Here is a 25,649-nt window from a genome sequence, read left to right on the forward strand (position 1 = left end):
TGCTGCGTGCCACTGGTACCTGTTTGTCTTTCCTTTCTCATGCTTTTTAAGATTACTGTAAAGCAGCGCAATTTGGGTGACCTCATTCTATACTTTCATTCTCTGAGGGAAAGCTACTTCAAGGGCAGGAAGTATGAACTACTTCAACCTGCAATTAGAGAATTAACTTCAACAGCCCTTCAGCACTAATTAGCAAAATATGTTAACACAAAAAAGCCAAATTTTTCTTCCTATGGATTAAAAAAAAAAAGAAAGGAATCATACATATATCCAGAGTAAAGGAACAGTCATGGAAATTATCATTTGGCACCAACATTAAACAAATATTCAATTACAAAGTTAAGCTGTTCTGATGTTTCAAATAATAGGCAAATTTTATTCTCAAACCTGTTGAAAGGACTTTCAATTGAAAATAGAAATAGTCCATCAACAGCTTGCCTTTTTTTTTTTAAGTGACCATACTTAAATAAATTCAGATATCTGTACTATGAAAAGTATTTATCTATTGAAAAGTTTTAGTTCCATCTCAAGGTACTTCACTTAACCAATACTTGTTCATTTAATGTCATTTTGCTTTCCACTTCACGAAAAAAAATGGGCTGAAAAAAATCACAGTAATCTAATTTTATGTCAATAAAATGAAATACTGAAATGCACTATAACTTTTACAAAACAACAAAATAAGTGAAGTTATAATTCATGTCCTGAGTAACTGAAAGAACTTCATTTATTCTTAAGAGACTTGAACTATAAATCTGGGAAACAGAACACACCCTCTCCCACACCACACAGCCACATTTATGCTCATATCTCAATATATATGCATCCCTGTCTTCCACCATGTACATATTAGCCACCCTTACTAAATCATCTGTTTTGAAATGCAAAAACAAGAGCAGCAGTTTCCCTGAAGAACACCTAGGACTGCACCATATGGACATGGGCAAGCCATTACTTTCTCAAGAGCCTTAGAAAGAGCAGGGGAAAAAAAATAGTACCAGGCTTTTTATCTAAACAGTATGGAACCTAATGTATGTCATTAAGAATGCTATTATATACGTCATTAGGAAGCTGCCTGGCTGCAGAGGCCCCTACCAGACATGACAGCTTGTGCAACCACTTTTGAGCTGACAGCATGGCATTTCTTGCATTATGCTCTCAATTTTTTAGTGAAGCAGAGGTAGTGGAAAATATTCCATTATCTGTTCCCCTGTCCCTGAGACAGTACATTGTCCCTTGCATTAATTATCCTCACAGATTCAATTTATACATGCTTCACATGTAAATATGTGTTCAGTAAGAGCATTCACAGAAATGACATTTCAAGAAGGATACTGACAACAAAGGCCTGAGAAAGAAAAGTTAACAATGACAATATGGTCTCCTGTATCTGAAAGGTGCATCAGGCTTCAGAAGACCAACATGGAAGTTCATCTCAGATAGTCAATACTTCAGCAAGCAAGAGTGACAGCAATGTAGTGATCCTCGAATGCTACTGCAACATAATAGGAACCAGTGTTCATCTACACTGATAAGCACATTTATAAGAGCTAATGAAGTTCTTTTGCTCATCTGAAACAGGACGGTCAAGAACGGAGTAATCTCTTCTTGCGGCTACCATTCTGAAAAGTTTACCAAGAATACTCCAGGCCAGCCATCAAACAACAAATATAGACGTTTTACAGCTTGTTTTATAATGAGCATGCAAAGTTCGTTAGCGAGTTTACATAATTTAAATTAGCATGACAACTTAGAGGTGTTGTAGTCTTAAACAAATGTAACTAAACTATTTCTAAATCACAATCAGTAATTCAAATGAGCTGAAAATAAAGGTGACAGAAGCAAAGTCATCAATTCACAAGTCTATCAAAAGATGATGAAAATTTTACAAAATTTTAGAAATATTTATATTAACTGGATTAAATTGACCATATTTACTGTCTCAAAATATAAAGCTGTAACAAGAGATGAGATTCTGCATTTCTTTAGATTCTCTTCAAGCATCTTCTCATATTCAGAGAATGTCATCTCGATATCTTGATTTATTTCAAAGACAAACAGCTCCCCCCAGAGTAGTCATCACTTCTATTCTGTAGATAAGAAATTACTTATGCAGTGTTATTCCCACATTCAAACAGTGACTGAATCTATATTACTCCTGAAATCCCACGATTCACCGATCCAGGCCGAAAAACGTGGCCCTGTTTCTGAACAAAAGCAAATGGCACTGAAGTTGTTAAAATAATGATACAGTACGGTCCTTACCCCATCCAGAAGAGTATTTGTTAGATGTGTGCGAAGATCTTTACGAAAGGGAAATTCCAGATTAGATACGTGAAAAATTGAATTGTCTCTATCAATCATATAAACTTCATTCTTGCCATCAATCAGCATCATGTACCTGCAAAGGCAATGTTAAGAAATTATACTTAGAGGTATATCCTCTAAATCTCTAATATTTTGATTTCTATTAAGTGCTAAAAAAACCCAAGCATGACAGACATTATAAAAAAGCATTTTAGAAGGAATTTTTTAGTTACAAGTTTAACTTCAGTAAACCAGATAATTTCGTTCAATGTAATTATCATACAGAAAATATTTCAAAGATAAAAGTTCAGAAAATATATGTTGCAGTGTCCAGCGAAAACTATGCCTGAAAATCTATTAAAAATAACAGAGGTTTTAATGCTGCAAGAAATAGATGAGGCTAATTCAGTTAGAATCAGCTAAAAGATCTTTTACTCCAGTTTTTCCTTTATGAAGTGGACTAGAACTTTGCCTGGTATAAGTCTGAAGAGTTTCATTCAAAAGACACACCTTTTCCTGTCTACCACTGGCTACCTAACACTGCAGTACAGCAAAGTCCCAGCCAACTATTGAGCCGCCTGTCATTAAAACACTGACAAATTTAGCCAAGGTAGATTCCTCTTACATTACACACAAAGAAAACTCCAAAGCTTACTACACTATCACCAGCAACTTGTGAGCTTGGTTCTGTTGCAGACATCTGAATTTTCTAAAAATTTCTTTCCATTACGACAGTACTTTGGAGCACAAGTCATTCATTTAGACCTCCTGTGCTAATCCCACAGAAGACTGCTCTATAGAGGTAATATTTTGTACACAAGAAAAAACAGTGAACACGTAGAATGAAAAAAAAACAGTAGGGAAAAAAAAAAAAGATAAAAACCGCAAGGGATGCTAAACAGCATGACAGCTATAACACACCTGAATTACCTTTGTTAGGTTTTCTTTGATCTTTGCAACAGGAGTACTAAAGTAGATTTTCAGGAAGAATAACAAGGCAGCTGCACAGACAAAGGTCTTCTCGAACTTGTGCAGCTGCCTAAGAGAGCACACCTTCTAACTGGAGAAAATAAACTGAAGAAATTTCAGCAGAAACTAATATCAAAGGCCAGATGCAACCAGTCAACATCTTGGCAGTGAATGAGAAGTCATAAAGGTGCTGAGCGCATACCACAAGCAGCTGAAAGTGATGACTAGCAGCTTGAATCCGATACGGTAAAAGAAGGTAGAAACTGTTGTGGGGATCAGACGGTTGGCAAAGCAAAAAGGGAAAAAAAGGCACCAGAAAAGTGCCTTTTTGGAACCAACAAGATGTGATTGTACTTAGTATGATCAGTGAAAAGAACAACATACTTATCAAGATGTGATTGAATGATCAGACAGGAAATACCATGGCTTAACAGCACTGCAAAAAAATAAGTGTACGAGAGACAAAGGTGATATGAAGACTCAAAAGTAAGTCCGAGTTGGTGTCTCAGTCAAACCTGAGTTGTGTCAGCTTTATTAATTACCACCTGAGCTGCTGTAATTGAACTTATGCCTGATCACACCACAACTAACCATATTGGTGGTCTACACCAAAACTGAGAGCGTGACTCTGAGCTGAGCTTTTTTTCCACCAATCCTTTCATTTCACCTTGCACACAGATGTGCAAAACGCACAAGTGTTACTAGAATTCTGCTGAGAAGTTAAAAACATAGAAACCCAAAAAGAAAAAAAAAAAACCAAAACCCAAAACAGGAGCACTAGCAACCGTCAAGATAGTTCAGTTGTTCTAAAAGTTCACATTTAGTATTCTTGAATAACCTCTGATACAAATAGGGAAGGGACACAAATCTTCCCAGAGCGACTAAACCATTTGGATTGCAGTAGTTTCTTTGACAGCACAGAATAGGGAAACACTTTATTAAAAGTAAAAGATTATAGGAGTTTCACCATCCACACCAGAAAATTTTGAAAGAAAGCAAGCATGTTTTGAGGACTCATTCAGCAAAGAACTTTCCATACTTGTAAAAGTCTTTGGATATATGGGGAGGGGGAAGGAGGGGACAAACAGTACTTTTCAGGGTTCATCCATTTCTCCATGGAAAGTCCTGGTTATGAAGAAATAATAAGCTATCAGCAGTCTTTTCTAAAATTCACCATTGCTTTTACAAATAATGCCTGCGGGATTTTTGCTGTCAAAACAAAAGCATACCCCAAAAACCCTGCAGGCAAATGGTCTACACAGGCAGCTGTCCTGTTGTCTACACAGATCCTGCCTCTAGAAATCAGTAGATCTGACTACAGGAACACAGTACCACCCATGCATCTTAAATAAATACTTTCTTCCAGTATTATGACCATAATCATAATTCACTATAGATCTGCTCAACTAGCATTTCTCCACACACATGAGGAATACTTTAAGATGTTACATATCAGCTAAAAAAAAAAAAAACACACACAAACTTATACAAGCAGAAAAACCTAAAGCTGGGACAGAGGATTAAATCAATGCAACATTAGGAGAGTTGAAAGCTGCACATGAGATGCTTTATGAAAAAAAAATAATAATTCAATATACATTCAACTAGATAACTTGGCGCCAGTTCTTTAGAAGCAAGAACAATCTACAGACAACATTCATTTTCAGGCCATGTAAATTTATTCAAAACTAAAACTAATTATAAAGAGCATGTTGTGTTTCTCCCAGAAATTAAAGAAACCACGGGGAGGGAAGAAGAGGTGTATAAGTAACAAGAAAAAAACGTATGCACACTACTTTTACAAATAAGCTTAATTGGCTACCTCTGCACTCCCATATTCACTGCTGGTTTAAGTATACATGCTCTCACTTCAATGACAAAATAGCATCTAATGCTCCAAGTAACTTGCTGACAAAAGTTTCACTGACTTGATGACAAAATAGCATCTAATGCTCCAAGAGATCTAGCACTTAAAAAAACCCCATACTTGCATCATCACTACAAATGTGGTACAATAAGAGATCTTACAACTGCTTTGAATAAAAAAAACCCAAAACCAACACAAACACTTAAAAGCTTTCTTTTCAGCCACCTAAAACATTTACAGGTTCAGGCAACATACAGAAGATTTCGTCAAAATCTATTACTCTAACATCAAAACTAAGACTAACACACCACCACTTTCTCTAGATCTTTCACTCAAAACAAAATCTGTGGAAATTTACTTAAGAGTTGGTAGCTGGATAGCCCACCAACCACTAGTGGCGAGATTCCCTCTTTTTCAAATCCCAGCACTAACATTACATCTCTTCTCCCATGATTTCTCTCCTTCTCTTTTTAAAATTTGTCACCATTAGCTCTTTATACCATAAATTCTAAATGACAGCAACAATGGTAAGTCTTAGGACTGCATACAAAAGATTTCCAACCAAAGATCACCAGGAATCACAATTATATCTTACTTCTAAGAGCTACTGAGAAACAGCATGCGCTTACATTGAATGCAAAAAAAAAAAAAAAAAAAAAAAAGATAATTTGGTCTCAGGAAAATAAACTACCTAAAATGTAGACCGTTCTGTTATTGGTGTCATGATAATATATTCGCCTAACCTAGAAGCTGAACAAGTACTCTGCAGGAGAAAGACATTAGACTGACCCAGATATGTCTGTTTTGAAAGGGTTTTGTTTTGTTGGGATTTTTTTAAGCTGAAAGCCTCAAAACACCTACACCCCAGAATTTAATAAACTTAAAAAAAAATAATCTGAATGTGGTCCAAACAACAGAATTTGTCAAAATTCTAATTATTACCAACACAAGACAGAAGAAATTTGATCAAGGATGGACTGACAACCAGAAGTGTTCTATGAGCGGCTGATAACTGAAAATGTGCAAGAAGCAAAAGAAACATGCAACCTTGCGAAGGTTCTGGTGAAACTGAATTTATTAATTTAATGAGGGGGTTTGTTTGGTAGGTGGGGTTTGTTTATTTGCTTGTTTAACTCAAAAAGCGTAAGTTCATCTGCTTAATGTCAGCCTTTAAGTTTTCTCCAGATGACACTTCAAGATTTCTTGGAGAAATCTTGTAGACTGCTGATCAGTACATTTCTGAATGTTATTTGGATGTGCCCTGACCGGTTATATTTGAAGAAGTTAATTAAGGTATTAGTAGCATAAGCACTTACACCAGAACAGAGAGAAGGCCACTGGGCAACACCACATAGGCAAGAAACAACAATGATGATTTCTCCAATACATTCAATAGGAACTCAAAAGCACATAGCAGCTTAACTGTCACGCATTGTATTGCATACTGTGAACACTACTTGCTATTACAGCTGTACATTTATTACTAATTATCGCTATTGTCTGAGCACCCAAAAGCTCCAATTAGTAACCAGGCCCCATTGTAGTATATTCTACACAAGTACCCAAGATGACATGGTCCTGTATCAGATGGCTCAATCTGAATTTAGAACAGGACAAGTGAATAAAAGAACAAGAGCAGAGCAGCAATAAGAGCAATAACAGAACTGCTCATTCACCTTTGATAACTACACACAAAAACAGAGAATCATGTTTGAACGACAAACATCACCTCTCCAAACTGCCGATCCAATACAAACCAGCCAGGTCCCATTGCAACAGAAGTTCTGACAAGCAAGTTAAAGAATAAAGGGTCGTGGTGTCCACACAGACTAGATATTTTGTCTGCTTGTGAGGTTAGAGTCATAGAAACGGTAAAATCTAAGGTTTCATTAGAAGCTACTTTTTATTCACTTCTGGTCCCGAGGCAAGGTCCGTTATTAATTCTAATTGAACATTAGTATTAACACGATAATTCAGGAAATAGGATGAAAATTTCATTAGCAAAGAGTTACAGCTCTTGGCATTAGACAAGCAGATCTCCAAATCACCTACCAGAGTATTAATAACTTTAATCTTTAAACTTTAAAACACGTCAACCACCAAATATCAGCTTGAAAAGTTTTCTCTTCAGAAATCAATTATTTTTAGCATACCCAAATAAAGGCAACTGTTTCAAAGGCTCATTTGCCTCCACATATATCCTCTTCATGCAGTTCACATCAGCTGGGACCAAAACACATGCTAGAAGAATGATTTTATTAAACTCCCATTTAAGTTTAGGGGTTTTGTTATTACACAATCCTGAAGCTGGCTCAAGCTCATTGAAAATTAAAAACTGATGTTTCTCCTTTATGTGGATGTTTATTATTTTTCACCATTAAAGTTGAAAGTACACTTCAGGAAAATATTATTTAAGGCAAAATAAAGCAAATTACTTGGTCTCCCTCAACCTACAGTCATTCAGAGTCAGGAATTAGAACAGAACTGTATCTCCCAAGCTCCAAATCCGATATTGCACCCACCAGAGCATGTGGCCCCTATCCTCTTTCCCAGCTTATTAGGATTCACAAAGCCAGTTTTGAAAATACTGCTTAACAGAAACTCACATTCAGCATAGTGCTTGCCAAAACATGTTTACAGTAAAATTGATCTCCTAGAAGTTTACAGAAGTTTTGCCACAGACTTCAATTTTATGATGTGCCTTACGTATGTTATTTCCCTCAGCCAAAATCCCAGCAACTGTCCTAGCAATAAGGTTACATAGGTTAATTTTGTATTTTATAGTTTTAAAACCTTAAATATAATTTAAAAAACACAGCACAATTTTAAGACCTCATCTTCTGAGTTTGAGTTCAACACAAAATTAATTTTCTGAAAAAAGTTACAAGTAGCAAATGGATTAACATGTTTTTTTAAAGGAAGCTTAAAAATTCAGCTCCTATAGGAGCTTTCTTTGCCCCTCAGTATTTCTTTAGACAGGCTATATCAAAGAAGATTATTTATTTCAACACTGTATCACTGTCACCACTTTTTTTTAATTCTTTTTTAAACATGCTTGTGTCTGTATTATCACATTAAATAATGCAAAATGTAAGAAATTCCATCATCAACTCTAAGCGCAAAATACACGGGAGCTCTCCGTTCCCAGGGGAGTTCATTACACAGCCTTGTGAAAGTGCTGCCCTCCCACACAAATAAGCATTACCCAACTCAGAATAGCAATTAGCATCACTAATATGTTTGCTGACGCAGAGGCAACAACGAAATCCTGCTGCAGATAGCATTTTCAATTTCTTAATTTCCTTTTATGACTGGCAACACTTCCAAATCATGATCATGTCACCACTATGTAGGTTGACCACCTAGGACGAGGCCAAACCACTTTAGCACTTTACTTTGGACTGTGCCGCTCCCTCCTGGCAGGACAGCATCAACTTCTGGCCAGAGGCACCAAGCGCTGCAGAAAGGGCCAGGAGAATGAAAATTAATGACTGCCCTCTATCCACTGACAGTAGGAGATCATCTATCTGTGTCACTAAGCTGCTGCAGTTCCACGTCCTGGCCTGAATCCAGACCGTGCAGGACCTAGAGTAACAGTTTATTTAGAGACGAGTTTGAAGTTGGCCTGTGGCAGATGGAGCAATACACCCTAAAGTCCCGATAAATGGGGAAGGCTCAGCTTGCTTTCTTCTCTTATATTAATTACTGCTGGCAATGGTCGCTGCTTCAAACTATGTCTCCTGAAGGATGACAAAGCCTGGATACAGGGACACTAGCACAGGAAGTTATGTGAAGACTCATATTATTTTCACTGTGTAAACAAAAGGAAAACAATGTCTTTTTAATCAGCACACTGAAAGCTCTGTCACAAATGCCATTTTCAAACTTGTACACATGTTTGCATTTGCACAAGTACATAGCATATCAGCCAGCAAGAAACACCGCTACACATAAGCAGTTGAAGAATTATGTATCTGACTTGATAATCTAAATTCCAACTAAAATTTTTAAATGCTACACACACAGACCCTTGGAAGTTAGCCTGCTCTGAATATACCAACACTTTCTATCTCTCTCACATACTTCTAGGTTAAATTCTGCCATCAGTAGTCTCCCCAGTATTTTAAACCAAAAAAAAAAAAAAAACAAACCAACAACCCACCCTTGGATTCTGACTGACATTCATTTCCAATTAACAGCTTCTAGCACCAGTATTTCTTATTCATGACCTTGCATTTTCTACAACTAAATATCCTTCCAGTTTTATTATTCTGCTCCTCAGTGAATTCATTTGTTTGTCAGAACATACTTGGTTTCTGTTTCAAAATTCTTAATGACATTATAAAATTCATATTCAGGATCTCCATTTGTGGCTTTCTATAGATTATCTTGCAAAACCACCCACTGCCGTTTTATTTCAATCCATTCTTTACCTATCTTACAATTCTAGCAATCTTCATTAGCTTCAGTCTCTATAATAAGTCAAAATTTTGTCAAAGTCCACAAGCATGAGGTCTACCCTTATTCCTGTGTCAAAAAAACTATTTTCCTTTACATGGTTTACAAAGTCCTACCTTGTTGAACTCAGAAGAAATGTCATTCGTCATCTAAACTGAAGACTGTGTTCCTCAGTCCTTCTGATTTCATTAACTACTTCCCTTAATTTATCCAAGTTTGTCATTTTAGAAAGAACGAACCTACACAATTGATCTATTTTTACCTCTCATTACAATAATAATGTTCTAAATTTAAAGCAAAGCCTTTCCATCAATGACCCAAACTTATCTTCTACAATTGAGATTATTTTTTTTCCTCAATATTAAAATACTGTGTAAGTAGGCTGCTGTTCAGTAAGTATCGCTTATTACATTCAGAAGCACCTGGATTTGTCACTGGTCAAAATTATCCACCAATTCTCCACCCTTGAAAGAGGGTAGAATTCAGCTTCTGATTCTTTCATAATTGTAAGATGCCTACTTTTGGGTGAAATGAATAGTTCCTCAGGCTTCAATAACTGTGTTGTCTAAATTCTTATTACACCAATGGAGATCTAGACACTCAATTTGCATTACATGTTAATGTGCGCTTATAGTGACAACTCTGATCAAGTTGGGTATCTGCAGCACATTCAGCAGAAACCCAGAAGTTTACCTTAACAATCCTGTAGTGATTTTTTAAAAAGCTCAGCTCCACAACATTTTTCTATCCTTCAGTTATGAAAATAAAACATTATCCCTCAAACTTTATTTTGCATCTTTCCTAAACAATGAATGCTTTCCAATACTCATGTCACAGTCATATCTGCTACGACAATGTCTCATTTCATGAGAAAGTAGAAGGTTCTCAATACCCAGCTTCACGTTCTGAATCACTTGTTCAAACTACTGCTGCCCTGACTTGATGCTAGTATGGAAAAGCAAAGAATTTTCTTGTCTTATTGATCACCTCGTACCTGACAATGAAATGGCTATGCACAGAAACACACCTGCCGTCAAAAACAACAGCAAACAAATCATTAGGTCACATAACTAAAAGCATGGTGTATAATACAGAAATAACGGTGCATCATTATACAACTTATTGGTATCCCCTTACCTGGGGTACTATATGCACCAGAATTAATAAGGAAGCCTGTTTTTGAATAAAGGAGACAACGGTATTACTATGGACCATGGAAAAATGCCTAAGTGTAGAAACTGGTATCATTTCTCCTGCTAAAGTAGCATAGCTTAGACCAAGTTAAAACTTTAGTTTTTCCTGTTTTATAAATCAAGGACAAAGATGCCTTTAATTAATTTAACAGATGGCAAATTCAAAACCAATGTAAAACTACATTTTCTATCTAAAGTATTATTAGACTCTGAAACTCTGCAACAGAGCTGGTAAAAGCAAGAGTTTAGCAAGGTTAAAAAAAGACTATCCAGTTACAGTGTTTTTCTTGACTGCCTTCCAGGGTTTTAATTAAGTTAGAGTGCTGTGGGGGTTTTGCTTCTTTATTTCTAAAAGGATATTAAACCTTATGGGTTAAATTTAAAGTTGTCTTGTTACCATTATTTGACCTACAAAAGAGGGTAAATTAATCTACAACTACTATATATTGAAGAGTACTTACAGTGCATTATGATATATCTAGTGTAAAACAAAAGAATTGTTAACCAGCTAGAAAAGATGTGACCCAGTAACAGAATCTGTATACTAATAGATTTATTCTAAATACTAGCTTCTCTTTATTTCACCCGAATATTAACGATGCTAAGTGGTCAACTATGCATTAAAGTACATTTCTACATTAGAGGGAGGAACACTACTGGAAAACAACTGTACAGTATAATGTTCTGATTACTTTTTAAAAAGCTGTAAGATTAATGGAACAAATTATATCAAGCTTGACTGAACTACTGAATTCTATTTTTATTATTTATTGCAGATATTGAGCTTCAAGCTTGCTTGAACTTGTTTGACCCCACCCGTCTTCCACAAATTTTAGTCTGAAAATATCTTGGAGATTTAGAGGGAAATTCATGTGAAACAATGGGGTAAAAAAAAAAAAAATATGCAAAGCAGCAGTTACACAACAGTATAAGAAAGAAAAACAAGTTAATTTCGTTTCAGATGACAAGTAGTTACCTTCCTTCGTTCCCCAAGCAAGAGAGCCATAATATCTCTCACGGAGACCCATAACGTAGCAGTGAAGAAAAGTGTATCACAGCTTTGAAAAAGGGGGTTCCCTTAACTTTGAACCAATTGCTGGGTCAATTCTGCCTACGTCACAGGAACAAGCCACAGAAGAGCACAACTGCCATTTGTGCTCACAGATTAGAAAATCAGCTCCAAGGGAAAACGCCGGCCTAGATATTTGTGTAGTTAAACTTTACAAACTCAATGTCATTCTTCCCAGAACAAGCTTAAGCCATTACATCCCATGGATGTGCCCATAATCCCCCCGTGAGAACGAGCAGCACAGGACACACTGTTCCACTATCAAAAGTGGTCTGGGAGAAAGGAAAATAAATAAATAAACCAGTAATCACTGATACTTGTTGCTTGAACATCAGGTACACGCACACAGGCACACCATTTATCTTGATCTAATTAGAACATTTTAGGACTACAGTTGAATACTCTAAGATTAGTATTCATAGCACAAGCTACATAATAAGCATTTTAATGCATTAACTATTTATAAATAAACAAAAGAGCTTGCTTAGAAGACAATCTGTCCAAATATTCAAATAGTCATATATGAATAATCAGTTAAGTAGCACTTTTCAAAGAGCTCAGAATTGTGACCATAAAACTTTGTAAGCTGTCAAAAGGCTTCAGACCTGTGAAGCATCAAGCCTGCTACTTCACAAAATATACCTTCTGCAGGGTATCCCATCAGGAGTCCTCCTTAACTACTTAACAGAGGGACACAAAAACAACAGCTTCTTTTCAGAGTTTTGACGCTATTGCGGGCACATATAAACGAGAAACCACAACCTAGAGCAAGAATGCCTTCTTTGGCCTTTCAAGTTGATTTGGATCCAGACTAAGGATGACACCTTCTGTCGCACCTATTTATATATTCCTCTACATTGATTCAATGATTTTAAAAAACAGACTTCAGGAGATAGAGAAGCAACAAAGTGATATGGATGTGCCTTAGTAATAAATAAATAAATAAATACATAAACACATCATCACCACCACCCCCCCTTCAAAAAAAAACCCAACAGCCCAGACCATCCACTCCAAATGCAGCATTAAGATAAAAAACAATTTCAACCTCACCCAACAGCTGTGAAACTAACAGACCCTATCTATAATATACATCTCTACTTTATATAATACTGCCTTGTAGGAACTTCTTAGGAGTAACTACTTATAACCAGTAGTTCCAGATATTATTAGTCTAACATCTTATGACACACTGTGCTGCCTCATTTCACCTACGGTCTCTCGGTCAAGAGACCTCTCCTGGTTCATAATCAATATAGTTAAACAGAACCAATGAATTATCTGGTGCTGCGAGACCACCAGAAAGTCTAGGCATGCTCTCATCCCCTATACAATGGACAAAAATGGAGAAAAGGACAACATGCCCTTTGACAACATGCCAAGAGGTGGAGATGATGAGGCCACCTTGTGCTAGAGCTTCTCCACCCTGAGCTAGAATGTCTTTACCTTGAGATAGGGGACACGCTAAATACGCTGAGAGTATTACCCCAACTTATCAAAGTTTTATTTTTGCACTCTCAAATCAAAATTCAAGTAAGCATACAATATTCATAGGTTTTAATGCTGTGGGAAACAGGCTGGTAACAGTCTTGTAATCCTAAATTTATTGCCCACCACAACTATAAGGGATAATTTTTAAGATGTAGAGTGAGCAAAGACTCACATCTCAGCTACTAAAACCCCACCTTTCTAGTCTCAGAACACGTAATTCCTGTCTCTCCATCCCATCTTCTCTTCCTCTCCTACCTAAACACTCAAAATACAACCATGAATTAGGCATCTGCTTTTTCAAAAAAATTAAGAGGAATGCTGTTTAGAGTGCTTAGCACCTATGAATTGCTCTTTTCAGCAACCATTATAAAGGCAGTTTATACATTATAATCCAGAATCACATGTGACCTTTATATATTTTTGCAGAAGCTTGACATTATGTTATCATTACACACTTAAGAGCTAAACTGCAGGTTCCTAACAACTGATTGGCACTGTAGTCTATAGTAAGTATTCACAGCTTTTAACCTTGTTAACTGGATGAGGGAAAAAATGCTTTATTACAACCATTTCAATAACTTTCACAACTTCAATTTCCAGCCAAAATAAATCCTATCTTCAACTAAGTATATTATTCAAAATGAAATAAATCCCACATGGATTCCAGACTCATCCTAAACCAAGGTTCTTCCCACTCTAAAAGCAGACTACAGAACTAGTTTAAATATGGGTAAGCTTGTTTTCTCTTACAGAACTAGTTAAAATAATTATAAAGAAGGACCACAAGGGATATGCCATTTAAACAAAAACTTCCACAGACCTTAAAAATGTAGCATGCAATGAAACAGTGCAGAGTTAGGGACAGGGGAATAGCAACAGTCACTTCATCCTTTTAATTAAGGCTTTTGTTCCAAGTCTTCTCTTTAAATCCCACCTCATTTTGACAATTTCACGGGAATAGTAGAAAAACCTTTACAACTACTACTTTGGGATAACAACAAATGTCTGAAAAGTAGCTGTCCTACACACATGAAGGATGTATAATTAGCACTGAACAGTTGAGGCTTTGCCCATTGCTGATAGTTCCATAAGCACATACTTTGAATAAAGCTCACTTAACTTGGAATCAAACCACTTGAGTTAAGCTCAGTTGTTCACAAAACCTGTCACTCCTATAAAAAAGAAATCTATTTGGTCCTGAAAAATCTGTTTGGTACATGTCCAAACCCCGGAATATTTCTGTTCTTTGAAATTTCAGGCCACAGAAATGTGCCCCAACCAAAGAGGAAGGGATACACTGCATTACCAACCAAGGGTGCAGAACTGATAAATATGTAAGTCTATTCCTTAAGATAAGTGGGGAGAGGAGGAAGGGAAAGGAAAGGAAGGTGTGGTTTAAAAGCACCCAGACAATTCTCGTGTGGGTTCTTCACCCCATCCTATCATTAAGAGGCAAATGCTCCTTCCTAACACCAAAACCATAACCATGCATAACCCTAAACATGACTAAATGACAAGACACTCAAAACACAATGTATAAGAATTCAATTACTCACTAGCCATCTAGGGTCAGAAAGTAAGGTGCCCAGAAAGTAGGTATTCATACCTTGAGAAAAGCTCTTTGTTCACAAATGCCTTCCAGTGACTAACACCCCTGAACTTTCCTGCTGGCAAAATTTCTGAAGCCATCCGTCAAACCTCAACATCCTATATTTCTGCCCACCCCCCCTTAAATCAGGAAATAATCCACTAACAATTGTGTAAACCTCCACTTCAGGCATTTTCCACTACTGGGCATAAAATTCCACATCAATGAGAATTTGGTCATGTCATTGGTAACAATCTAAAAATTAATCTATGGATTCTTTCTCATTGCCAACAGCCCCCTTCAAGTTCAATTCCACACTAATATCTTTGTTCCCAGGAGACAATCTTTCTGTTCTCTAGATCTGTTTTCATGACAAGCTGGTTTCTTGTTCTTAATAATGAGTTCTCAAGTGCATAGATTTGGGTTTTAATTGGATTAGTACTACTCTCCAATCTTCTGTGCCCTCCTTCATTCTCGTTATTATACCAACCTTCTCTCTAACCTCCCCCCGTCTCTCAGGGATCATCGTTTCTTCATGAACCCATTCAACTACCTTTTCTTTAATCCTTTGCAGACAGACTACCATTTTTATTCCTTGCCACCTAATTTTGTGCTAGTCTCTTTTACCTCTTCATTTCTAAAACAAAACAAAAAAATCTGTTTCTCAGTTTTCTCCATTTTTTTAGATCTGTAGCAATGATCACCTTTTCACAAGTTACTCTTGTCACAAATGACTTTTGGACAACTACTCATAGTAGGAATCTGCAATTTCTCAGTTATGCATGTAACCTTCATCTCATTATGTAAAGGATCAAAGAACAGGGAAAGAAAAAAGAATTTCGCTACACAAATTCAGGGAGAAACTTTCACCTTGTCTTCATTACATTTTAACAAAACGCATTAAAAGTTACCTTTAAACACACCCAGAAGGCTTCCTTCAAGTAATGGTCACAAATATGTTTCTGAGGCAGCTGCAACTGCCAATAATTTTGAAGTTCTAAATAAAAATAGACATTTTCTTCAATTTGTACAAAAAAAGCTAAACTAAAGAAACCTGGGAAGCTATCACAAGTCTGAAAATATAGTAACTTACATGCTTTGGATAAATCAAAATTATTTGATTAATAAACACAATCCAAAAATTTGGCCACCAGTTTTATCACACAGTTAAGTGTAGCTTTACTATTTTTATTTTGTATTATGATACCCACAAAGTGAGAATTATTTAGGCAACAGGCCTTTTTTCTAAAATGTAATTTGCTAATCATGAAAAAAAAAAATTAACTTCAGAGATGTTTCTAATTATTTTGATACAATCACCTTCTAGACAATTAGCAGCAATTCTCACAGAGCTGCTTTACATTCTGCATCTACTCATTCGCATTTACGTATCTGAAAGCCATCAAATTTGCATGAATATTTTTCAAATATAATAGCCTTTGGCAAGAACTAACTGTTCTGCATTTCTTTAAATAGCTGCCTTACCATAATAGAACAGCCATAGTATTATGATCGTATTTATTTTTACTAAACCTGCATGGGTACAGATGTGAAAAATAAAAAGGTATTCATAAAAACGTAGGAAAATAACTTGCACGCCTTAATAGCTTGCATTTAGTTCAGGTCACATTTTACCATTATAAAACCTAGCCCTGTTTGATTGTATTAATTCGAATTATTCCACAGACACTTTAAAGCTTTTTTATTATTCTTAGTAGTAACAGTCTTTTTTTAAAACTGGTGTCTCATTACTTTACCAACCCTACTCCTGTCTGAACATTCAGCTCCACTCATTAGAACAAACATCTGCTACAAACAGTATTAATGAGATACATATCAAGGGATATAGCGAGCCGCTCACCACCTGGGTTAATCACTTTACAGCACAAAGTTGATAATACAGAGTCACACAGTATGCCCTGATCATACTGTTACAATTATCTTCTTCAGATAGCAACTACTATTTGGGGAACCACACCACTGCAAAATTGGATACATTTGTAACACCATACATACCTTGTAGCTACTGTTAACGTACAACATATATTTCATCTCAACAAAGCCAAAAGGCATGATTTTAGTAGTGGGAAATTTGCCCTTTGGATTTCTGTGCCTTATGAATAGATTAGCATTAAAATAATTTTTAAAACACCAGAGGTTTGACAACTGTTCCAATAAATATACAGGAAAGAATTCACACCAAACCAGTCAGAATAGCAGCACACTGCAGTGATTTATTTTTTTTATAACAATAATTTAAAGCAATATGATTTTAGAGGTGTTTTTCCCCAAAATGGAATGAGTTGCATATAATATTTACATACATGCAAATAGCTGGCACGAAGGAAATGCTTTTCCAAAGAGAGCCAATGGTAATTGAGCTTCAAAGCTCTTCTAATTTAAAGTTCATTTGTCAAAACGTGAGATAGAAACGTACACATCTCTACACATAGGCAGGACATAAACAGGAGGGGAGAAGTATTTGTTCGCACCGCATTTCCCTTTGGAGCAAACAGCTCCAGAAGGAAAGGTGGAGCGAGCGTGAGGAAGCATGCCTTCCTGATGCTCCTGGAACCAGGGCGCTGGAAACAAGGCACAGAACGAGCAAGAGCACAGTGTGGACACAAACTCTGCAAATCTGGACAAACTAAGCAAGGGTAAGTCAAAAGATTCTGAACTCAGGGCTCCAGGAGAACGGAGGAGGGTGAGTCTTGACCCAAACCAGACTCAGTTCCCACACACTTACAGAAGTGTGTGAGATACTGCTCCAGTAAATTTCCCCCAAACATTTCATAGAATCACTGTCAAATAATTTAATCAATTTCACATTATTTAGATGTGAATAATGCTCTTTCATTTAGGGAAATACTTTACTTTTTTTTTTTTAAATTATGGGTAGAAAAACACAACAATACTAAGAAAGCAAGAAAACATGCACTGTTCTACCACTGAAAAAGCAAACAAACAAAAACCCACCAGCAACACTGCTGTTAAACCAGAGGGGTGAAAGTTCAGCTCCAGCTGAAATCTAGGAAGAGCAAATGCCTTTGGAAAAAAGTAAAGTTCCCAATGAAATTACTGACACTACATGTCAGTTAAGACCATCAAAAAATAAAGGCTTCAGTCATGAACCTTCTAGAGAAAACTACTGCTGCAGGAATAAAATGCAGATATTTAACAATGGTGAAATTTAAGAAGCTTGGCTAAGTTGAGCAAATATTGCTATCAACTGAGACGCGAGTATTTTATTTAAGTGAGAAAGTATAATGTAAAGTTATTAGCTGAGCATCTGCTTTTCTGTAAGTCCAATCAGGTCGATGAAACAGCAGTGTCTTTTTAAGCATGAGAGAACAAAACAAAAACAACAAAAAAAGGTATGCAAGCCAAATAATATTGCAATAGGCAAACCCTAGACTGCTGCATCTAAACCATACTTAACAGAATAGCTTCAGAGATATTTGATGACAGCAGTTTCATCTCCAGATAAAGTAAGCAAAGGATCCATAAATGGATCTCCACTAACTGATGTCTTAATATTAAATTCAGTAAGGTCACGCCTGTCAACACAAGCATTCAGAATAATTAATGAAAATCTGCTTAATTGTATATGGAGTCCGGATCGTTGGAGAACAACAAAATAATTAGAAGCATGTCCAATGTAAAAACTGCCATAGTCATTTTTCATTGTTGATTAGGGTAGCTAGCATGCACAGTGTCTAAATGTCCAAGTAATAGCTGAGGTTTTCATCTTTAATCTCTCTTTCACAACATTCCTTCAGCTGAATTTCATTAACACTGGATCTTTGTAGCACCATTTTCTTCTCTACCTATCAGTCTGTGTATCTCCATAATCAACTGCAGGTTATTATGTTTTGAGAAAATTTAAAAGAACTATTTAGTTACCTCAGTTTTATTCTTCATCCATTCTGTTTTGTCACCATTCTAGAACCCTAAAAACACAGGACAGACTGTCCAAAATACTGAAAATTCTTATAAAAAACATGCACTTTTATTTCTTTCACAAGGCAGTATTCCAGGTGTACTACTATTCAGTAGTATTTAGAATGTATACATCCTGTACATTTGAGTAAGAAAATAAGAATATTCTATAAGACTTCAATTTTCCAAGTGATTAGCATAAGATTCGCCAAAGATAGGCTCTTGATACCGAAAAAAAGAAATGTGGAAAAATAGCTCACAACCCTACAGAATCACACTAATTGTAATTTTACAGCATCTTAGTATTTGTTTGAAGACATACCAATGTGTATTAGCTAATGACCCATGGTGGCAACACACACTAGAGATGCTGCAGATGAAGCCGTTTTTTTCCTTTAATATCAAATGGCCTTCTGTAAAAATATTATTTTAAAAACAGAATTATTTTCTCTTATTACTGTTTCTTGAAGCAATAGGCTTAAGTTATACAAAACCATTTCCATGATGGTCTTTAATATGGACTAAAATACTAGTGTAAACCAATCCCTAAAACAAAGGCTTCCTGAAGGAGTAAGTTGTAAAAACAGGCAAGCATGACCAGTATCTGCACTGAACAGGGCATTAATACTTTGTAAACATATTTTCATAGTTTTACAAGTCAAGTCCATGGGCAGTATATCTAGACTGTGGATTAAAAGCATAATAAATGCAAAGACTTCCATCTGGCTCTTTGGATAGTTAGTTTAAGTTGGCTGAGTTTACTTGTTCAGGCTCAGCAGCTTTTGAATGCACTGTACTGCTCTAAAAATAAGCCTGGATCTCCCAACTCCATGTTTCTGTAACCTCGCATCCTGGGAACACCTGCACCGCGTTACCCAAGTGCTTGTGCATCCAGCCAGCCAATGTTAATAAGCCAAATATTCCCACCCATTTCTTAACGCTTGGATGAGTGCAAGCCTAATTTGTACTTTCACACCACGCTCTGCCCAAGCTAGTAAAGCCTTGAAGTACAAACTCCACAGATGAGAGACACCTTAAGGGTCTTTTTTACAGGAGACAGCTCAGTCTGACTGAACTGTGCTGAATCCTGACTGACTCCATGTGGAGCCAATTGGCAGTTCTCATAAGACACCTAATTCCCCATATTTTCTAGGCTTTTCATTACCTAGGATATTCCACTCTATTACTAAAGACAGCAAGCCTAACAAAACAAAGAATGCAGGAAAAAGTTAAGACGACAGCCTACACCGTTTGTTGATTTAGTATCAAAACTCTACTTTGATATCTCAGCATATGGAAGGGAGAATGCTTTCCATTGCACTGCTAAAACAAAACTTTTGCCCGTATCTATACAAAAAACAACAGTGGTTTAACTTCACCAGTCTGAAAACAAAAATTCTTACTTCCTCTTTTTGAAAGCATACTTCTCATCCACACAACTGGTACCTTCTAACCCGTACACACGTAGAACACTGAACTCTCTTCTTAGTCTAAAGCACTATGCACAAATGAGCATAAGAGTCCTCTTACAATGTGTACATTCATTGCAATTGCACTTTTTCTGATCAAGTCACAGCAGGTTAAAAATGTATTAATTTGCTCTAAGTGAACAAAACCTAAAGGCACTGCACTTAGTGCAGATTACAGTTGCTTAAATACTACTGTATGTAAAGAACATATTTTAGAAATAAAAATCAAGCTATTGAAATTAATGAGATGTGTCACATGATTAAAGTCCTTCTGTTACTAAGACACTACTGACTATGATGTAAAAAATCACATTAATAATTACCAAAGATAGCTCCCACAACAAAAAGGAAGATTGTGATCTGAATGCTATAAGTAGCATAGGTTAAAACCTTTTCCATTAGTATCTGGGATTCTTGATTTTAGTTTTAAAACCAGAAATACAGAATAAAAATAGGAGGTGAGAGTCTCAGTCCCCACCAACGATGATTTCAAAACCTCAGGAAAATGCTTGTAATTGAAAAAATGTAAAAACCTATTAAAAACATTCAGTTATTCTGTCCTATGAAAAAAAGTATGAATTGGAGGTTTGGAATTTTACTCAAGAAAGAGTTTTTTGTATGAAAAGCCACAGTGCCTCTTTGCAAGAGTACAAGGAAATGGGGTACCTAACATTTGGGGGTTTATTTCAATGTGAATAGCAAATACTTTCTATACCTCATCCAAGCTGCTGTGTGACATGGCTTTATCAGATGAGAGAAAGCAATGAAAGGATATGCGATGATACTAGATGCACATGTTTAGACAACTGAATTTCATGCAGTTCAGACCAATCTATAACCATTTACAATCAGAGAAATAAGTGTCCTGCCATTCTGTATTTGATGACATATGGTCTTTCTCCTACTTAGAAATGCTAACATGAGAAATGTTAACATGGAGAAATTAAATACAAGCACACATTTCAAATCAGAAATAACAATGCGACCGGTACTATATAACATCTTTGTCAGTGACACGGACAGTGGGATTGAGTACACCCTCAGCAAGTTTGCAAACACCAAGCTGTGTGGGGCGGTCAACATGCTGGAGGGAAGGGATGCCATCCAGAGGGTCCTAGACAGGCTCGAGAGGTGGGCCTGTGCACACCTCATGAAGTTCCACAAGGCCAAGTGCAAGGTCCTGCACACAGGATTGAGCAACCCCATGCACAAATAAAGGCTGGGCAGAGAATGGATTGAGAATAGCCCTGAGGAGAAGGACTTGGAGGTGCTGGTGGATGAGAAACTCAATACGAGCTGGCAATTCATGCTTGCAGCCCAGAAATCCAACCACGTCCTGGGCTGCATCAAAAGTAGCATGGCCAGCAGGTCAAGGGAGGCGATTCTGGCCCTCTACTCCATGAAACCCCACCTGGAGTATTGTGTCCAGCTTTGGAGTCCTCAGCACAAGAAGGATGTGGACCTGTTGAGAGTGGATCCAAAGTAGGACCACGAAGATGATCAGAGGGCTGGAGCACCTCTCCTATGAAGACAGGCTGAGAGAGTTGGGGTTGTTACACCTGGAGAAGAGAAAGCTCCGGGGACACCTTATAGCAGCCTTTCAGTATTTGAAGGGGACCTACAAGAAAGCTGGAGGGGAACTTTTTACAAGGGCATACAGCAATAGGATGAGGGGTAATGGCGTCAAACTGAAAGATGGTAGATTTAGATTAGACATTAGGAAGAAATTCTTTATGAGGGTCACGAGACACTGGATCAGGTTACCCAGGGAAGTTGCGGATACTCCATCCCTGGAAGTGTTCAAGGCCAGGTTGGATGGGGCTTTGAGCAACCTGGTCTAGTGGGAGGTGTCCCTGCCCATGGCAGGGGGGTTGGAACTCTATGATCTTTAAGTCCCTTCCAACTCTAACCATTCTGTGATTCTACAAACGCTGAAGATGTTCAACACACCAATCCAATCAGGTTATGTAACTAGTCTGTTGTACAAAAAAAAAAAAAAAAAAAAAAAAAAAACCCACCCTACAAAGAAAATGGCTAGGGAAGATGAAACTATTGACTCTTTGGCTGACCAGAACTACAAGTTTGAATAAAGGCTCACAGTACGAATTTAAAAAAAAAAAAAAAAAAAAAAAAACACAAACCACACACACACACAACTATGAAGTTTCTAATGCTACACAGCTTCTGAAGGTTCAACTAGAAGTTTTAATTTAGCTTTTATAAACAAATTCTTTAGCTTAAAAAATTCCTACTGTTATCTCAGATTCTTCTAAGACCTTGGTGGCAAGTCTTGGCTGACAAACAGGCAAGGGTCATGGAGAAGAATAAAAGTACATATGTTTAACAATCAGTCTACTGAACAGCTGCTAAAAAGAAACTTGACCACAAACTTCAGAAAAAGTTGGGTACCAAGACAGCAAAAAAAATTAATCTCTGGAGTCAATTTTTTTTGTTCGAATGTGCTTTGTCCTTTGTACAAATGAATTCACTTTCCTCAGAAAATACAAACCGTCTACCCAATTTACCTGGTGGTTTTTTTCATTTAAAATGAACTTACCGAGTGCCGTCTGCTTTCCAGCTAACTTTGTATGGCTTCTGCTCCAAAAATTTAATATTTTGCTTGTCCATGGAAACAGGCTGTGCTCCAGGGAATCCAGACCTTTAAAAAAAAAAAAAAAAACACACACCACATTTATTAACGTTGTGCAGTAAATAGACACACAAGGCAATACATTTTTTTACATTAGACTGAAGTCACACCTTGTTCCAGACTTGCTGCAAGGTTAACTTTGAGTTAGAACACCTTCTCCAATAAGGTATTTTGCAAGAGGAACCAAATACCTACCTAATAAGAATGAGTGTATTTGTTTATGACAAAATACAAAATTATGTAGAACTTCAAAGTTTTAAGTCTGGTGGAAGAGATATTTGAATTCAAAACTACAAGCACCAGAAGAACTACAAGCATCAGCAAGTTAGGAAACACAGTGAGCAGCTTTGGAAAGGAGGACTTCAGAATCTCAGACATTAAAACCAAAGTTCTCATTAACATTGGACATAAATCCAAGTTGTCTACAAATATGAGTATTATACCTCAAGACTAAAGGGTTATAGCAGCTGCATAAATAAGTATACTGCTTGAGCAAGCACTGTATTTTAAACAAATACCTGGACTAGACTATGTCTGGAATTTGCACAGCAATAATTCATCTGAAAACATTTTGTTATCTCAATGGAGGAGCAGTTCCAGAATCTTGTTTCATAGCATCAACAGTTGATCATTCCATTTCACAGTACAATGCAAACTTTCATCTGTTGCACTGTTGAGTGTTTTTGAGGCCTGCTTTTTGTTTTACACAATCCATCCAAAAACAGTCACCTTTTTTGTTTTTACAATGAGCTGTTTCCTTTTGCAAAACTAGAAACATAACACTTATTTCTAGACAATATAAATAAACAAATTCTAAATGTCCTCATACCCTTCCCATCCACAGAACTGCTGACACTTTTGCTGTATTCCTCCTAACTTTGGTTGTGTTGTCACCTGGGTCACACATTTAACTGTTATTCCTTCCAAGAAAATTGCACCCTAAATAAAAAAAAAAATACAAAATTTAGTATTTAAGCCTTCATAAAAGCAGACCAAAACATGTTTATACAAGATTAAAGCTGGTTTTACAACGCTTGACCTTCACAAGCAATACCAGCTTAAATACTCCTAAAAGATTCTCCCCCAAACACCAAGATATATCAGCTGAGCTTTGCCAGTAAACTCACTGGTGAGACATATTATGAACCCAGGAGGTTCATAATAATAAAATTATTATTAATACAATAAAATTAAAGGCAAGAGACAGGCACTGTTTAGCTACTACTCTCAAGAAAGATCCCACGTCAAGCTACAGCATCAGTCTGACTCATTATTTTTCATTTGTAACTAAAATGCTTTTATTTAAAAAGAAAGTATGCTAGTATCAAGTATTTAATAGTATATTGGTCAGATATGGAATTTGCAGAGATCAAATTAATCTTCCTTAGCATGCAAAATATTATATAATAAGGTAGCATAAGACATCTATTTGGATGATTATATGAACCTAAACAGTATTTTAAGTCTGGAGTACATCGGTGTACACTAAAGGTCACAAAACCATTTCTGGAAGAAGCATTTGTGACATCACTTTTTAAGTGCGTCAAAAAGTATGGCCTCAAAATAAATAAACTGGAAACTGAGGACAAAATTGACCTATGGAATGTTAAACAAATTTTTAAATACATAAATAGCATTTCTAGACCAACAATTCCGTGCTTTCCTTGATTCATGGAAACAAAAGCTGCTCACTAACAGCAGAGATCTAACATGTGAGATAAACATATGTAGCTTGGTAATTAGTGAACTAAAGTCACTGGTAAACATCTTTAGACACAAAGTTTTGGGTGTTGGTTTGTTTTTTGTTTTTTTTTTTAAATTAAAATCTCAGCAGATGAAGACATTAAGTCCTATTTTTCTCCCTCAAAACCTTTGAGATGCATGTTTTCAATTAAATATGTTAATTTTATCAGACCTTGATGGTAATTCCAGTACAAGAAGTTCAGTTACATGGATTTCACCTCCACCTGGGTGATCTACCATGTTATATGTCTCAAGAATTAAACTTAGACTGTAAGGAAAACAATTTCAAGAATCTGCAAGAATCTGCAGCAGCAGTTGACCTAGGACAAACTTCTTAACAAAAGAGAAAACATAAACAGCTGGTTTGTAACAAATATTTGTGTAAAAATTTACTTGCATAATTTTATTCTCAATCTAATCCAGGTTACTAAAGTGGAGGTGCTATCCTGGATGCCACAGAAAAGCCTAAGTAGAGATTAATAAAATAGAACTCTAAAATAACTTCCATATTCCAGAAAATGGCTTTAAACTGGAAGAGGGCAGGTTTAGATTAAACATTAGGAAGAAGTTTTCACTTTCAGGGTGGTAAGGCAGTGGAACAGGTTGCCCAGAGAGGTTGTTGAGGCCCCATCCCTGGGGGTGTTCACAGCCAGGCTGGATGTGCCCTTGGGCGACCCGGTCTAGTGGGAGGTGTCCCTGCCTATGGCAGGGGGGCTGGAACTCGATGATCCTCAAGGTCCTTTCCAACCTAAACCATTCTATGATTCTACGAAAAAGTTTAATGCCAAGTGGAATAAAAACAAATTCTGCACAAGAGAACCCAATAAAGCCACCAGGTCTACAAAGCTACATAATTAAAGACTTCTACAGGAATCCCAAATCGACTAGACTTATTTCACCAGCATC

At 36.6% G+C, this 25,649-nt stretch overlaps 1 protein-coding gene across 2 annotated transcripts in view; it reads right to left on the reverse strand.

Annotated features, from left to right (window-relative positions):
• RNGTT (RNA guanylyltransferase and 5'-phosphatase) overlaps window positions 1-25,649 on the reverse strand; it is a 187,121-nt gene that overhangs the window by 141,010 nt on the left and 20,462 nt on the right. For both annotated transcript variants that reach the window (XM_009887496.1, XM_009887497.1), the window contains exons 6-8: window positions 23,830-23,939; window positions 22,908-23,009; window positions 2,266-2,401 (exon numbers count right to left, since the gene is read on the reverse strand). In XM_009887496.1, the coding sequence (XP_009885798.1) occupies window positions 2,266-2,401; window positions 22,908-23,009; window positions 23,830-23,939 (348 nt within the window). The remainder of the gene's footprint in view (window positions 1-2,265; window positions 2,402-22,907; window positions 23,010-23,829; window positions 23,940-25,649) is intronic.

Source organism: Charadrius vociferus, unplaced genomic scaffold, assembly GCF_000708025.1.
Source record: "Charadrius vociferus isolate BGI_N301 unplaced genomic scaffold, ASM70802v2 scaffold185, whole genome shotgun sequence".
Lineage (NCBI taxonomy): Eukaryota > Metazoa > Chordata > Aves > Charadriiformes > Charadriidae > Charadrius > Charadrius vociferus.